The sequence below is a fragment of the Manacus vitellinus genome, unplaced genomic scaffold (assembly GCF_001715985.3).
Source record: "Manacus vitellinus isolate BGI_N305 unplaced genomic scaffold, ASM171598v3 scaffold_15_pilon, whole genome shotgun sequence".
NCBI classification, from domain to species: domain Eukaryota; kingdom Metazoa; phylum Chordata; class Aves; order Passeriformes; family Pipridae; genus Manacus; species Manacus vitellinus.
In genome coordinates, this window is record NW_021939122.1 from 10204785 (window position 1) to 10219199 (window position 14415).

Below are 14415 nucleotides of genomic sequence, written 5' to 3' on the forward strand. Positions count from 1 at the left end.
CGGGGCCTGTTTGCTGTCCGGTTAATAAGTTGAGCTGGAGCGGGGAAACTTCTTCCCCGGCTGTGAACGGGCTCGCCGGCGGGCAAGGCAGGCGGGGGAGCATTCCTGCGCCGCGGGGCCCCGGCGCGCCCCGCTCCCGCCGCCCCCCGCAGGTGCAGGGGGCTGGCATTCGGCAGCTGGAAAAAGCTGGTTGGAGTTTGCACTTTAAGCTCACGGCTGGGAGGGAGCCGGGGCTGGGAGCTGGTCCGGGCCGCCCGGCGCCGCGGGAGGATGGCGCGGTGGCTGCGGCCCCTGGTGGGAGCCCTGCTCCTGCTCGAGGGGGCGGCCGCCCTCAGCTTCCTCCACCATCGCTACGAGGAGCTGGTGCAGGCCCTGTTCCGCGTGCAGAGCCAGTGCCCCTACGTCACCCGCATCTACAGCATCGGCCGCAGTGTCGAGGGCCGACACCTCTACGTGCTGGAGTTCAGCGACTCCCCGGGCGTGCACGAGCCCCGTAAGTACGGGGGGATGGGGACAGCGGCTCCGAGAGGACGGGCTTCACTGCCATGCTCCCTGCCACGCGGCGCTGCTGGGGCACTGGGTGGGGGGTATCTCCCTGTCCAGGCAGGACTCCTGGCAACGCCCAGGTGTCGGGCAGTGCCGTCTCCAGCGGAGACCCCGCAGCCGGCCCAGGGGCGCGCACGCCCTGCCCGCACGCCTGCACTGTGCTTGCGTGAGCTGCAGCTGCAGCGCGGCCCGGGCGCGCACTTTGGACGGAGCGCTGAGTTTTCAGCGCAAGCTAATGCGAGAAACCAAGCGAGTCTATCCCAGCACCCCACCTGCCCTGCCACCCTCTCCCTCCCAAAACAGTGTTGCTCAGGCAAGGAGAGGCAGCACCCACCCTCTGCCCTTTGCTGCTGGGTATTGATAGGGAACAGTTCCTGCTTTCGTCCTCCAGACCGCAAAGCCGGGAGGACAGAGCAGGCACCCTGGCAGAGCAGGCGCTGGGCTCCCAGAGCCCTGCCAGCCCCGTGGGCTGTGCAGCCCCAGTGACAGGCTGTTCTCAGGGATCTCCACCTGCTGCCACGTGGCCCTGTGGAACCTTGGCAGCAATGGCCCCTTGAGCTGCTGCCTGTAGCGTGGAGACGCTGCCTAGCCAGACCTTGCTGACAGCTAAGTGCCCCAGGTGGCTAAGGGGACCAGCTGGCTCTCCAGGCTGGGTGGCTGCACACAGGACTCCCTCGCATCCCTGCCTGGTGCCCCTGGGCTGCAGATAAGGATAGAGCTCTGCCTACTTTTTGCACGATCTTTTGCCTTTTCAAATCCCGGTTGATGTGGTTAAATGCGGGGGCCAACAAGTCCAAGCAGATTAGTCACATGGAAAACTGCCAGCAGTGCTGTAGGGGTGAGCAGAACCTGAACCTGTACCTCCCTCAGTGGAGCAGCCCCACAAACCCCACAGCACCCCATGCCTAGCAGCAGCTTGCCCAAGGACGCACTGCACTGGGAGCATGCTGCTCCACTCCTGCGGCCCAGAGTATCATCTTCAGAGGTACCAGGAGGTGAGATGGGAGACTTCCCACCCTGACCACCTCTGCGACAGCCCTGTTTGGCTTCTTGACAGGGAAACCTGCTGAGGACACCGGGGGCACCTCTACAGTGCATCAAGGGCTGATTCAATGCAAGGAGTGGGCAAAGGGCACTGGCAATGCACTACTGGATTTTACACTTGCAGAACCACAAGAGAGCAGCTGAAAAGGCCCAGACTCAGATTTCCCCTGCCCCAGGCAGGCAGCATGAACCTGGCCACCCTCAGGCTGTCACTTTCAGCTTGTAGCACAAGGAATTTGGGAAACTGTGGATTTCCTTAAAGGACATGGAAAGTAACTCCAAAAAGTAAGCCTAGAGTCAATGGGTTTACATGCACTAATTAGGGCTTGTGTATCCATGTGCATAAAGACTAGCCGTTTGCATACTGAAAAAGGCTGACAAGTCCTGCTGCAGACTCAAACAAAACAGAGAATCCCTGCTGAGACTTTATTTTTTTTAAAGGCTGCACATATGCCCAGGATTTTTCTATATTTTTAGTAACTGAATTATCTAATTAAATCAGTTCTCATGTCCCTGAAATCTAACAAGGTCAAAATATGTTGCCCACTTCTGGTATCTTGCGCTGAGACACAGCAATCAAAAGATTCGTCAAAAGCAAAATCTTTAGTCAGAATTAGATGTTTCTTTTGGATGTGGTGTCTCCTCCCTGTGCAGCAAAGGTGCAGGGGCTTTTGCAAGCAGCAGCTCCCAATGTGGAGCTGTGATGCCTTGTACCCCAGGGATCCTCATGGACAACATACATGGAAGCAAGGCTGCATTCTGCCACTGCAAGTCTGATCCCTGCTGGTGGCCAGAAAACTCACCGTTCAATGGGAGTCTCAAGCTCTGGCAAGCCAACATTTGTAACAACACCCTTTTTATTTCCTGACCTTGCCATGTGACAGTCAGGCTCCCTTTATAAATGACTTCCCCTGGTGTCTCTCATCCTACCACGCTGACTCTAGCCTTCAATTTGACATTTTATTTTCCCACAAGTAACTACTTTAAAAAGACCCTCTGGGAAAGCATAACCCATCCCTCATGTGTCTTACCTCTCCTTCAGCAAAGCAGCAAGTCCTGCTCTGGGCACAGTCTGTGGTCTCCAAGTCTGTATTTTGAGATCTTATTTTAGAAAAGTCGGTGGTAAGAGACTATTTTGCTCCTATTGGAGCTACCTGAGGGACAGTTTGATTCATATTCAACTCAGCTGCTGAGGCTTTCTCCAGGTTCTTGTCCCTTGAGGGTGAGGAAGGCCCTAAACCTTGACCTTGGAGGTAGGTAAAGGGGAGGGAGAGAGGAAACCACTGCTGCCTCCCATCAGCACGGGAGTCAAGGCTGATGACAGCAGTCAGAGGTGACTCTGCTCTTCCAGTGAAAGAGCACATCTCACCCCAAGCCAGGAATTGGTATTATCCTGACAAGTAATGAAAAACTCCTTAAAGAAGTTTTTTTTTTATTTAGAGAAATGGCCTGTTCCCTCCACTGCCACCCACAACATTGCTGTGAGGCCCTGGCACCCCAGGGCTCAGGGTGGCAGCAATCCTGCCAATGCTCCCTGGTCCCTCTGTGCTGTCTCTCCCCAGTCTAAGATGAAACCACCTGCAAATACTCCTCTTGTGTGGTCCAAAGGCCCAAACCAACCTGGTGAGGAGCCTGAACTGCTCCCACTTGCTGTGGCAAGACAGAGGGGAGCCCATATGAGAACTGTGCCACTCTCCCTTGCAGAGGTTTGCATTTTCCAAGGGAAAGGGTAATTTCCCACCATTTACTGGGTGTCTGCCTGGGGCTCCCTGTGGTAGGAATTTGCTCTTCCGCCCCTGTCCCTGCACTGGCTGATGTTGTCACTCTCTTGCTCTCTCCAGTGGAGCCAGAGTTCAAGTATGTTGGAAACATGCATGGGAACGAGGTGCTGGGCCGTGAGCTGCTGCTGCAGCTCTCTGAGTTCCTGTGCGAGGAGTACCGCCGGGGGAACGAGCGGATCACCCGCCTCATCCATGACACGCGCATCCACATCATGCCCTCCATGAACCCCGACGGGTACGAAGTGGCTGCCAAGCAGGTACCAGGCAGCGATTGCCTTCTCCAGCTGGGTGGGGGCAGAAAACCCTTCCAATCCCTGTGGGATACCCTTCCCCACAGTTAGGAGGAGCAGGCATGCTTCTTCTTCATGCCCTGCCAAATTTGTCCCCTCAGCTGGTGTCGCTGCTTCTCACCTCCCATGCCAAGGGCTTGCACTGTGTGTCCTGCCACAGGTGACCTTGGAAGCTGATTGGAGGAGACTTCCTACACTATCTTACTCTCCTTAGAAGTTATTTGTCACAGGAGGGCCACTGCAAATCCCCTGCCCCAGACTAGGGAAGTGGCAGCTGATGAGCAGGCAGGGGCCATGAGAGATGGGGGAGGAGTAAGCCCCCTAGTCCTCCCACAAATCTTCACCAGTTTCTTTGTACTGCTAGACTTCAGGGAGATATCCATGGCTCTTTCAGTTAAGGCAAATTGTTTATTTGTCTCTGTCACCCTGGAAAATGAAGATATTGTTACTGACTTTGCCTGTCAGTACCAATATTCTTTATTGTCCTGCCAGCAATAAGATGGGATGTGACTCAAAGGCACTGAAGTGCTATTACAGTGGCCAGCCCCTGCCTTTCTGACACCCAACCTGCCTGCACCCACCCTGTACTCACCCCTGTGATGCACCTTTGCCCTGCAGGGCCCAGACAGCAACGGGTACTTGACAGGGAGGAACAATGCCAATGGAGTGGACTTGAACCGCAACTTCCCTGACCTCAACACACTCATGTACTACAGCAGGGAAATCAGCGGGCCAAATCACCACATCCCACTGCCTGACAACTGGAAAAGCCAGGTACTAGTCTGGGAAGCTGTAAGAGCTTTTAGAGTGCCTCAGCATGCAAGCAAATACACTGTCATTTGGCTTGCATGGTACTTGACTCCTTCTCTAAGCCTTCTGCATGCAGAGAAATTATATAATCCTGGTCCTATATCACAGCTTGCACCTCTGCCAGGAGGAGGGGCCGGCATCACAGCACATGCTAGCTAATGCCTGTGTCTCAGGTTTTGGGGTTGTTCTGGGACAGCTGTTGCAGGATATGCACAGGAGGAGCCTGCTCTGTGTATCAGGTCAAGTGGTGGAGAACAGAGGAAGCTGCAAGGGCTGCAGCAGACACATTGCAGGACAGGGTCTGATATGACCGATCACACCGCAGCCCAGCATGGAGCAGCAGCTGGCCCAGAGGTAACCGAGCTCTTCTCTCTTCTCCTCACAGGTGGAGCCAGAGACATTGGCTGTGATCCAGTGGATCAGTAGCTACAACTTTGTGCTCTCAGCCAATCTGCACGGTGGAGCAGTGGTAGCAAATTACCCCTATGACAAGTCTCAAGATCAGCGGTTCAGGAGCCACCGGCGCACGGTCAACACACCTACCCCTGATGACAAGTTGTTTCAGAAGGTGAGCACAGCCACGTGAGGGCATTCCCTGGCAGGGTGCAGTGTGTGAGAGCTGGATAGGAGTCTCTGGCCGCTGCGTCATGCAGGAGCTGAGCCAAGAAACGTGTTGGAATGAACCATTAGCAGACTCCGGCATTTCTGCCAGCCATCAACTCATGAGCCAGGTTCAGGGCAGTCCCACTGTGAGCTGGTCCCACCAAAAGGACAGGCCAGTTTTAACCCTCAGGAGCACCTTCCTTGTCTGTGCTGCGCTTGGGTTCCCCATAACCCCAGTACCACTGATGTCTTCAATACCAACCTGCTCTTCCAGAGCTGGAGCCTGCCCCCAGCTTTGCCACTCCATCATAGCATGCATAGGATTTTTTTCCTAGAGATGTTGCAGGGTCTGGCTGGGGATCTGCTGAGAGCAGGATAAGGAGGATGAGTGCCCAGCAGGGGCTTGCAGGTGGTGAAGAACAAGAAATACAAGACAGCAAGAGTACCAGGAGCATAAGCAGACATGAGGACATGCATCAGTCTGTGCTGCTGATCCTGTTAGCACTAGCTGCAGCCTGTGGTTTTTCCTCCATTATCCCAGAAAACAATGCCTTCAGTCACTGTTTCCATTAGGAAATACCCAGCACAAGAAAAAAGCAAGTCTGCGTCAGAACAGTTAATGAGAAAAATAAGTCTGAGTTGGAGTTCCGCATTCTCTGGAAGCAGAATCTATGCAGGGGCTTGCCAGGACCTCCTGGGATCACAACTGTGCTCAGATCCAGATGTAAAGAGACTGCAGTCTGGGGCGTTGGCTAATGATACCCACATAGCCTCAGAAGTCAGAAATGTAGAGAAGTAACTGTTTTCTTGCTGAAAGAATGAGATTACACCATAACACCATAATACAAGGATATAGAGTTTGCATTAGAAAATGAAAATACCAGTCTCTCTTAAACTGTGTCCTATGCAAAGGACTGGCTTTGGATGCAGCAGCCCAGTTTTAGCTCTGCCTTTGTGTCTAAAAATAAGCAGTAATTGTAATAAGGGCAATAAAGAAGTGGTTGCTAGAACAAGAAGTTGTCCAAACTCTTTCCTAATCCAAATTCCCCTGATTTATATGGTATTTGCATCAGGACTGGTTAGTTTTCTTCGCCTGTTTTCTTCCCCTGTTAGTGCCGTTTACTGTGTGGGGCCCAGCATCAATGGGGCTGAGTGTCCCTTCATGGGCCCAGTGCCCTCTGTTCCCCCTCTTCTCAGTGGGAGCAGGGCAGAAGCCACGTGTGACATCAGCAAGCTTCCAGCTTACCAGAATACTGCTCCTCCTCTGCCTTCATCTGCCTACATTTTGTAGAGGTCCTGGACACCTTGTGTTGTATTTCGTGGCAGTAAAATGCAAGAGCTGTCTCCTGTCTGACTTCCCTCCCACGCTCCTCAGTGAAGCCTGTGCAGGAGGGAGCATGTTTTGTCCAGAGCCAGGCAGGTTCCCCAGCCACATGGGGCTGGAGCAGTGACCCGTGGCTGCTCTCCCTCTAGCTGGCCAAGACCTACTCGTACGCCCACGGCTGGATGCACCGTGGCTGGAACTGCGGGGATTACTTTGCCGATGGCATCACGAATGGGGCATCCTGGTACTCGCTCAGCAAAGGTAAGGGCTGGGCAGGTGAGCACCACCCACAGCAGTGTTGACCTGAAGAGAGGTGAAGGGATAGACAACAAACCTCAGGATAGAATGTGTTGGGGAAGGAGTGTGGCAATAGCACTGTGCCCATTACTAGACACCATTCTGGTGTCTGCATCTCAGACCAGGAAATGGCTTGGGAATACTGGAAGTGGCTTGAGAAAGAACCAAAGAAATAGTCAAGGTCTGCAGAGACCTGCTGTGTGCTGCTGGACAAAGGAAGCATTAATCTGTTAGTGTATTTGAAAATGCTACAGCATAACTCCATCAAAACCCACAACTGACCAAAGGGAAGACAACAAAATCAACACTTTAGGCTAGAAAGAAGATTGAAGAGGAACTGGACAGAGGCACCTGTGGTACCCAACCTCCCTGATCTTCTGAAGGCAGAGTGGTGAATGATCCAACTGAAAGAGAGAGTTGGGCAGCCACAGGGGGAGGGCTGCATGGGGGGGGAGGCTCTAGTCACACTGTCATGGAGGGAGGAGGTTGCTCCTGTGGCCTAAAGAAGAGTGGGATGGTTCTGGTTGAAGAAAGACAGGGGCCAGGATGACTGGGACATGGGAATGGGGAAGGAAGGGGGCCTTGCCCTGGCCACAGGCTTTTCTTCTCTTTCAGGCATGCAGGACTTCAATTACCTCTACACCAACTGCTTTGAAATCACCCTGGAGCTGAGCTGCAACAAGTTTCCCCCCGAGGAGGACCTGGAGCGGCAGTGGATGGCCAACCGAGAGGCCCTTGTTGCTTTCATTGAAGAGGTAAGGGGGCAGTCCTGAGACCTTCACCTTTCCTGCAGGTCCCTGAGGGCCCTGGTGATAGGGGACCAGTAGGAACTAGGAGTGGATGCAATACCTTCTTGAGCAAAGGAGGGCTCTTGACCCATCAGTCTGTGTCCCTCCCTGCAGGTTCACCAGGGCATCAAAGGGCTGGTGTCAGACGAGAACAACAACGGCATTGCAGGAGCAGTGATTTCCGTCCAGGGAATCAGCCATGACATCACCTCTGGTGGGTTGCTGGTCCCCTTGTGTTCTGTCTTTTTTAAATATAGCCTCTTGGAGGCTATCTGGATATGTGGGTGGAGGTTAGCAGGTGAGGCTATAATATGTGTGGCCAGCATGGTTTGTTTCCCAAAGACACTAGCTGTGAAAAATATGCCTGTGCATCCTTGACCAGAGAGGGCTTAGGAAAGCCTAGGGAAGACAGAGGCAAGAACTAGAATGCAAACCTTATGGTAAAGGACTTCAGAAACTCAGCTCCTATTTTATCTGAGAGCGATGATTGAGAGGATAATCTACTCAAGCATCTAACTATATACAAAGAGCTGAAACAATGGATAGGAAATATTATGACAGCAGAATAAGATAAAAGACTGAAAGTTCAAGCCTGACAAGTTTAGACTGAGAATGAAGTGCCACTGTATCTTATCCAAGTTGTGGTTGTTTCTCCTTTGCTGTCCAATTTTAACCTCCTTTCAACAAACACCCTCCTCCAAGCAGACCAAACATTACAGACTGGCTGCAGGAAATAGCCGATACTACAGCTCTTCAGAGGTCAGACTACAAAATAATCAAAACTCCTCCTGGCCATAGATCTGTGACTCAGTAACACTCTAATATTTGGCACTTATGTCAACCTGCATAGGAAAGGGGAGCGTGGAAGAAATCACAGAATCACAGAAGAGCTGGCTGCCAAGGGCCCTCTGGGGTCTCCTGTCCAGCCACCTTCTTGGAGCAGTATTGTCCCCAGCATTGGCTCTGATTAGCCATTGCTCCCTCTGGCCAATTCTCACTGACACCAAGGATGGTGATTTCACAGCCTTTCTGCTGTTCTGTGCCAGGGCTGTACCACCTTCACAGTGAAGCTGTGCTTCCTGATCCACTCTGAGGCAATTTGCAATACCCATCTAGTTCCATAGATGGGATTATACTCCATTTGTCAAAGTGATCCATAATGTGGTGCTACCTCACTGTTGGTTGTCTCCTGTCCCTGTTCTTGCCTCTTTCTTCCCTAGGCTTTCCTAAGCCCTCTCTGGTCAAGGATGCACAGGCATGTTTCTCACAGCTAGTGCCTTTGGGAAGCAAACCATGCTGGCCACACATAGTATACCAGTACATGGTCCGTCAAAGTGCTCCTGGGGCTTTCTTATGCAGGCAGAATCAGGGAGCAGCTGAGCTGATGAGCAGCTAAAACCCTGCTAACCCAAATGTGGCAAAACTGTGTGTGACAGGGATTAGAGATTGTGTTATGCATAAGGAGTCATACTGGAGCTGTGATTGCCCTTAGGTCTGCTGTCATCTGACTGGTGAGCGCTCAGATTTACAGGCTCCCTACACAGACACAGCCAATGCTGCTGTACAGTCCCCTGTCACTTGGCATTTACCTGCAGACTGACGTGTCCTCCTTGGCACTAAGGAGACATCACTTGCAGCGTACCAAAGTGAATCCAGCCTTGCAGTAGCCAGCAGATTAGGAAAAAAATTCTGGGTTTTGAAGGCTACACATCCTAGAGGAAGTACCTCAGCAAGAACAACTGGAATGTCTTTTGCTTTGCTTCCTGAACATCCTGAGTGCTTTCTCTTCCTGCCTTGTGTTCCAGGTGATATGGGGGATTATTTCCGGCTGCTGCTGCCTGGCACTTACACTGTCACAGCCTCTGCAGAGGGGTACCATCCCCAGACGGTGACAACAACAGTGGGCCCAGCTGCACCTTCATTGGTGAGTCAGGCTGCATAGTCACAAGGGTTTCTCAAAATATCTTCACCCCAGGGAGAAAGAAATGCAGTAGGGGATGTTTAGTGAGCAGCAGAGAAAGGAGATGGGATGTCAAGCATTACCTGTGGCTATAGGCTGGCTGCTTTGGCAGACACAGGGCTCCTTGCAGCTCACAGAGGGAATCAAGGTGCAGACAATGCCATGTGCCTTTCAGTTCCTTACTGAGGGCTCACAGCTGCCCTGGGCTGCCATGCCAGCTTCTGTGTCCCTCTGCCATTTGGCCATAGGGAGAGCCCCTGGCTGGCTGGGACTGCTGGTCTTTAGCTCTCACTCCATTCTCTGCACTCTCCAGGATGAGATGATGTGGAGATAGCACATGTTCCCTGAGGTTTAGTTATCCCTCTAGCTTTTTGGGTTTCAGCACTCTGATATCATCTGCATTCTGCCTGGGACCAAACACATTATCAAACTCATAGCAAGGGGCTGAAGTCTGCTTTTCTTTCTGCTGAGAGCACCCAAGGTAGATGGAAACTGGGTGCCAACAAAGAACAGCCAAGCACCTTTGGGAGATGAAGTGCTCTTGACACTGCTGTGTCTTCTACAGTACCTTTCTGAGGGCAGGCTGGACAACTAGAAACTGGTTATAAAAACAGTGTATGGTGATCCCTGCCCCTGCTGTTGCCTTGTGAACATGGTGGAACCACAGATGCAGCCTCCTCTAAGGACCATCAGGAAACCCCCCCGTGGCATCCTGGCACATCATTTGCTTCGCTGCATGCACACTGGTCAGGCTCTGCTGTAAATACTCTGTGGTTGTTCTCCCACTGTCCATCTCTTCATCCCACTCTGCGCAGCCTCTGAAGTTCTTCCAGAACTGCCCTTTTCTCAGGATTAGAAACCATCTAATTTTCGTCCTAAATTTATTTATGGTCAGTTTATCCCTATTTGTTCTTGTGCCAATGTTGTGCTTTAAATAGCTACTCTTCTTCTCTGGTATTTATTCCCTGGTGTATTTATAGAGACCTGTCAAGCCCAATCCTAGCCTTTGTTTTGCTAGGTTAAGCACCCAGCTCTTTGGCTCTCCTTTTTAAAATAGATTTTCTTTTTACTGTGTTACTGTAGAAGACTGATTTGTTCCCTGATGATCTGATTTTTGGAGATCTCCTCTCACAGCAGCCTTTCTGTCCCCATTTCTGCAGTACCTCCCATACCCGCTGTTCACTCCATCCCTCCCCAAGGAAGCCCATACAGCCCGATTCCAGTTTCACCTTTCTGTATGGCCTCCCCATTCCCCATTTATCTGATGCTGTGTTTTGCATGCTTGTTGTCCTCTTCTCCCTCTTGTACCTACTTGCATGGCTGTAGTGGATGATGGTTTCTTTCCTGAATTTTTTTTTGCCTGCATCTATTGAAAGCACTGGTTGCTGAAAGACTCATTAAGCAGGATTCAGCTGAAATTGAAAAAGAACTCTCTGACCTGAAGCATCCTATGTATTAAATATTCACAGAGATGCAAAGCAATGCTATGTTTCTGGCAAGAAAAGGTGAAGAAAGAGCACAGGTCAGTCCCTTGCCTTTCACAGCTCCTCTTCCAAATCATCCTAGGACATCACATTGCCACAGGAGCAACTGTATAAGAAATGTTGCTCGCTCGTTGTTTGTACAACATTTTCCACAATAAAAAAAAAAGCTTTCAGCTGCTTCAAGAACTGAGTTCCTTTAACACTGCCTGAGGCCCCTTATTGTTTGTCTTGGCCCCAGAGTCAGGTAGAAGCATGTCCTACAGACCTCTGAGCCAGCAGCACACATGCACCGCTGTTACAGAGTGTAAGGTGATAGATAAGGCCACACAAAAGAGGAAGAAAACCCTCCTGATGGTTTCCTGGAAAAAAAACCCCTCACCTGGGGAGATATTCCCAGAAACTGATAAAAGGATTAAAATGAAGAAAGGAGTGATATGGAGATAACACAGCCTTTTTTTGTGAACAACCTGGCTGCCATCCTGGCTGACTGGAACTCGGCAAGTGGATCCTTAGGTCTGTTTCATCTGTCTATCACCCCAAAATTAGTTTATTAATTATAGCCACTCAAAAACTGCCTAAAGAAAAAGGTCTAAAAAGAGATTTGACATAAGCAAAAACTGGGGAGAAGTTCCATCAACGCTGCGGAGGTAACCAATGGGCTACCTTTTCAGCCTCCACCTTCTCGGGACACCTTGGGGTGAGCAATTGCTTTATACACATACACTAATTTTACTTTTGCTCTATAGTACTTTAAAATCTTTACTTATTCTTTGTTAGTTCTTTTGCTTTAGGGCGGGTGCTTAGGTTTTGCGGTATTAATATTCTTTGTAAGCTGCTTTTGCTTTAGCATGTGTGCCTATGCTTTGTATTATTATTATTATTATCACTACATAGTTTAAGTGTGGGGTTTTTGCAGTTAGACCCTATTCCAGACACAGGAAACCCCACAGATTGTCACAAATTTGTATAATAAATGTGTTATTTCATGAACTGTTATTTCATGAACTGTCCGTTTTTAGGTGCTGACAGTTCGTCGACGGCGAAATAACTCCTAGGAAAAACCTGCTGAGGGGTTTTTCTACTGCTATTCGGTGTAGTCCTTATATAAATAGGTATCACACAGTTATTTTCGTTCTTTTTCCAGGTGCATTTCCAGCTCAAACAAGAAGTGGTGAGGAAGCCCCCGGAGCGTAAAGCCTCAGGCACACGCGTGAACAACAAAGCCCTTCAGAAGAAAGTTGTGCCAAGAGCCACCCGCCGGGGGACCCAAAGATGAGGACAGCTCACTTGGCAGAGAGCTGGGGGAAGCCGTTTACATGAGGTCTGGCTGATGACTCCAACAGTGAACTTTCCAACAGTCCAGCATGAAACTAGCCCACATTATTAGGTTATTAAACAAGGAAGTATTTAATCCCTGATCAAATTGTGAAGTCATTCACAACAAAATGGGCCTGGGCTACAGTTCCCTGGGAAGTGTGTCTGGTGTCTGTGTGTGCTGAGTTCTTCTCCTTCAGTCACTCCATCCCAGAGAGCTCTGTTCCCTTTACTCCTGGACTCAGTTGCTACAGCCCACTTGAGAAGCCCAGACACTAGTGCATACCAGGGATAATGAACCCAGGCCCTGGTGTATGCTGCACTCACCTGGGCACACGAATCCTGGCACTAGTCCTCTGGGTTTGAGTGCCACACTTCTCCCTCAGGTAAGGACACTTGCTGCCTGTAGACCCTGCAGTTAGGGGAAGGTCAGTTTTAAAGCAGGCAGTGATGTGAGCATCTCTGAAGACAGTTTGAACCATATGTAGCACACCTATTGCTGGTTGGCAACGTTGGGAAGTGGTGGTCCAAGGTCATGTCTTGATGTGTAGATGGGACTTTTTAGTAGCTGGTTTGGACTATTGGTAGTCAGACAGGCTGAAATGATGCATGCTGGAAAAGCCAAAGATGATCCCATCTCCTTATGTCTTCAGGCCCAAACCAGATGGTTTGCTCTGGGGTCTGCTACAGCCAACACAAACTATTAGTCTGAGCACAGGAGCAAATATGTGAGGTTTTACAATTGATGATGAGTAGAAGTGCAAGCCAAGTTATTTGATGTTCCTTTGAGACAAATACCCTGAACCTTGGTCCTGTCAATGTGCAATGGGGAAGTGTGGATGCTTGATGCCAGCAGTGTGCTGTGCAGGTACCACATAAGCCACATGAGTTGTAATTGGGTTAGGAGAGACAGGATCCATTGTTCAGTAAGGTGGGGTACTACAGGCTGAGGCTTAAAATGCTGCTTAGGCTGTGCAGGCAGGTTTGGAGTGGAAGCAAGAGTAGAAACGAAGCTGGTTATTTCCATGGTAAAAATATCTTGAGCAGGCAAAACCTTTCTAGCATTCTTCACTGAAAATAAATAACTCCAGAGGGATAAACAGCATGCCCCAGTGATTTCTTTTTCCTTGGCTGGTTATCCCTATCTCCCCCATACAGCCATTGGTTACACTGTTTGTCTCTCTGTCTCAAGTCTGTCCAAAAAGTGTCCCCCAAACATCCCTTTGCTCCTCCTCTTTTCCAAATGTCTCTTCATTTCTTGAGAGCAACCTGTATCACCCTTCTGCATAAGCAATATTCTGCATTTCATCCCTCACTGTCACCTCCTCCTCTGCCTGTGCTACAAGATGCTGATGGCATTTTCAGCATTAGCAGCACACACACAGTTGTAGCTCTGCCTGCTAACAGAAGCTTTTTCTCTGTCATGCCAGTTCTTGTAAAGGCAGAGGAAGCTGTCCCTTGCAGAATAATTACACAGGCTACAAAGTGCCAGGAATGGTAATGCACTTAATCGTGGCTGAGTGATTTTGGTCTGTAGAGGCCAGAGTGGGCTGGAGACACTGCCCTGTTCAGCAGTCACAGCCAAAGCTGAATTCCAAGCCTTCAATTTTATCTTTTTTTTTTTTTTTTCCTGTAGCAGAAGAAAATTAAAAAGAATGGTGAGGCTGAGATGCTCAAAATTCCATGTGGTTTAACACTTCTTCCACTGGCCAAGCTGAGCAGCATCACTGCAGATGCTGGACCCTCCTGCTTGAAGCCACATGTCAGTGCACGTTCACCCAAAAGATTTCGTGGTGGACATGCAGGCAGGACGAGGGAGAGCACCCCGTGTCCCACGGCCTGGCCCCATGCAGCACACAGGGGTCTGCTGTCACCTTGTGTCCAGCCCCTGCGTGGGAAGATATTGCTACCCCCAACTACGGCACTAGCTCTGCTGGCTGAGCTGACTGCTGACCTCTGGGGATCTGTATGAAGCTGAGAGGAACGAAAGGGCTCTCGGTTAATTCAGCTGGGTAGTCCCTGGACAGGGTGATGCTGAGCCCACACACAGCTGCCCGTGCCACCTGCATCCCAGCAGTGTCACAGGTTACCTTGCTGAGCCTTGCTGGCTGCAGGGTGCTCTCATGTTGCCCTCTTGTGGTTCTAGAAAATGCGGGACCATCTCAATTCCACTT

The 14415-nt window shown here is 50.6% G+C and overlaps 1 protein-coding gene across 1 annotated transcript; it reads left to right on the plus strand.

The window, feature by feature from the left end:
• Positions 1-172: 172 nt before the first annotated feature.
• CPN1 (carboxypeptidase N subunit 1) lies at positions 173-12323 on the plus strand. The gene is made up of 9 exons (XM_008934041.3): positions 173-493; positions 3432-3628; positions 4280-4435; positions 4857-5039; positions 6548-6659; positions 7311-7450; positions 7598-7697; positions 9289-9407; positions 12072-12323. The coding sequence occupies exons 1-9, from the start codon at positions 271-273 to the stop codon at positions 12201-12203; spliced, it is 1362 nt and encodes a 453-aa protein (XP_008932289.3). The 5' UTR covers positions 173-270; the 3' UTR covers positions 12204-12323.
• Positions 12324-14415: the final 2092 nt, after the last annotated feature.

Excerpts from the sequence above, each read along its gene's own strand:
- CPN1 (XM_008934041.3), top strand. The coding sequence starts at position 271 with ATGGCGCGGTGGCTGCGGCCCCTGGTGGGAGCCCTGCTCCTGCTCGAG. Across the intron at positions 3,629-4,279 it reads ACGAAGTGGCTGCCAAGCAG|GGCCCAGACAGCAACGGGTA; the intron begins GTACCAGGCAGC and ends TTTGCCCTGCAG. Across the intron at positions 7,698-9,288 it reads CAGCCATGACATCACCTCTG|GTGATATGGGGGATTATTTC; the intron begins GTGGGTTGCTGG and ends CTTGTGTTCCAG.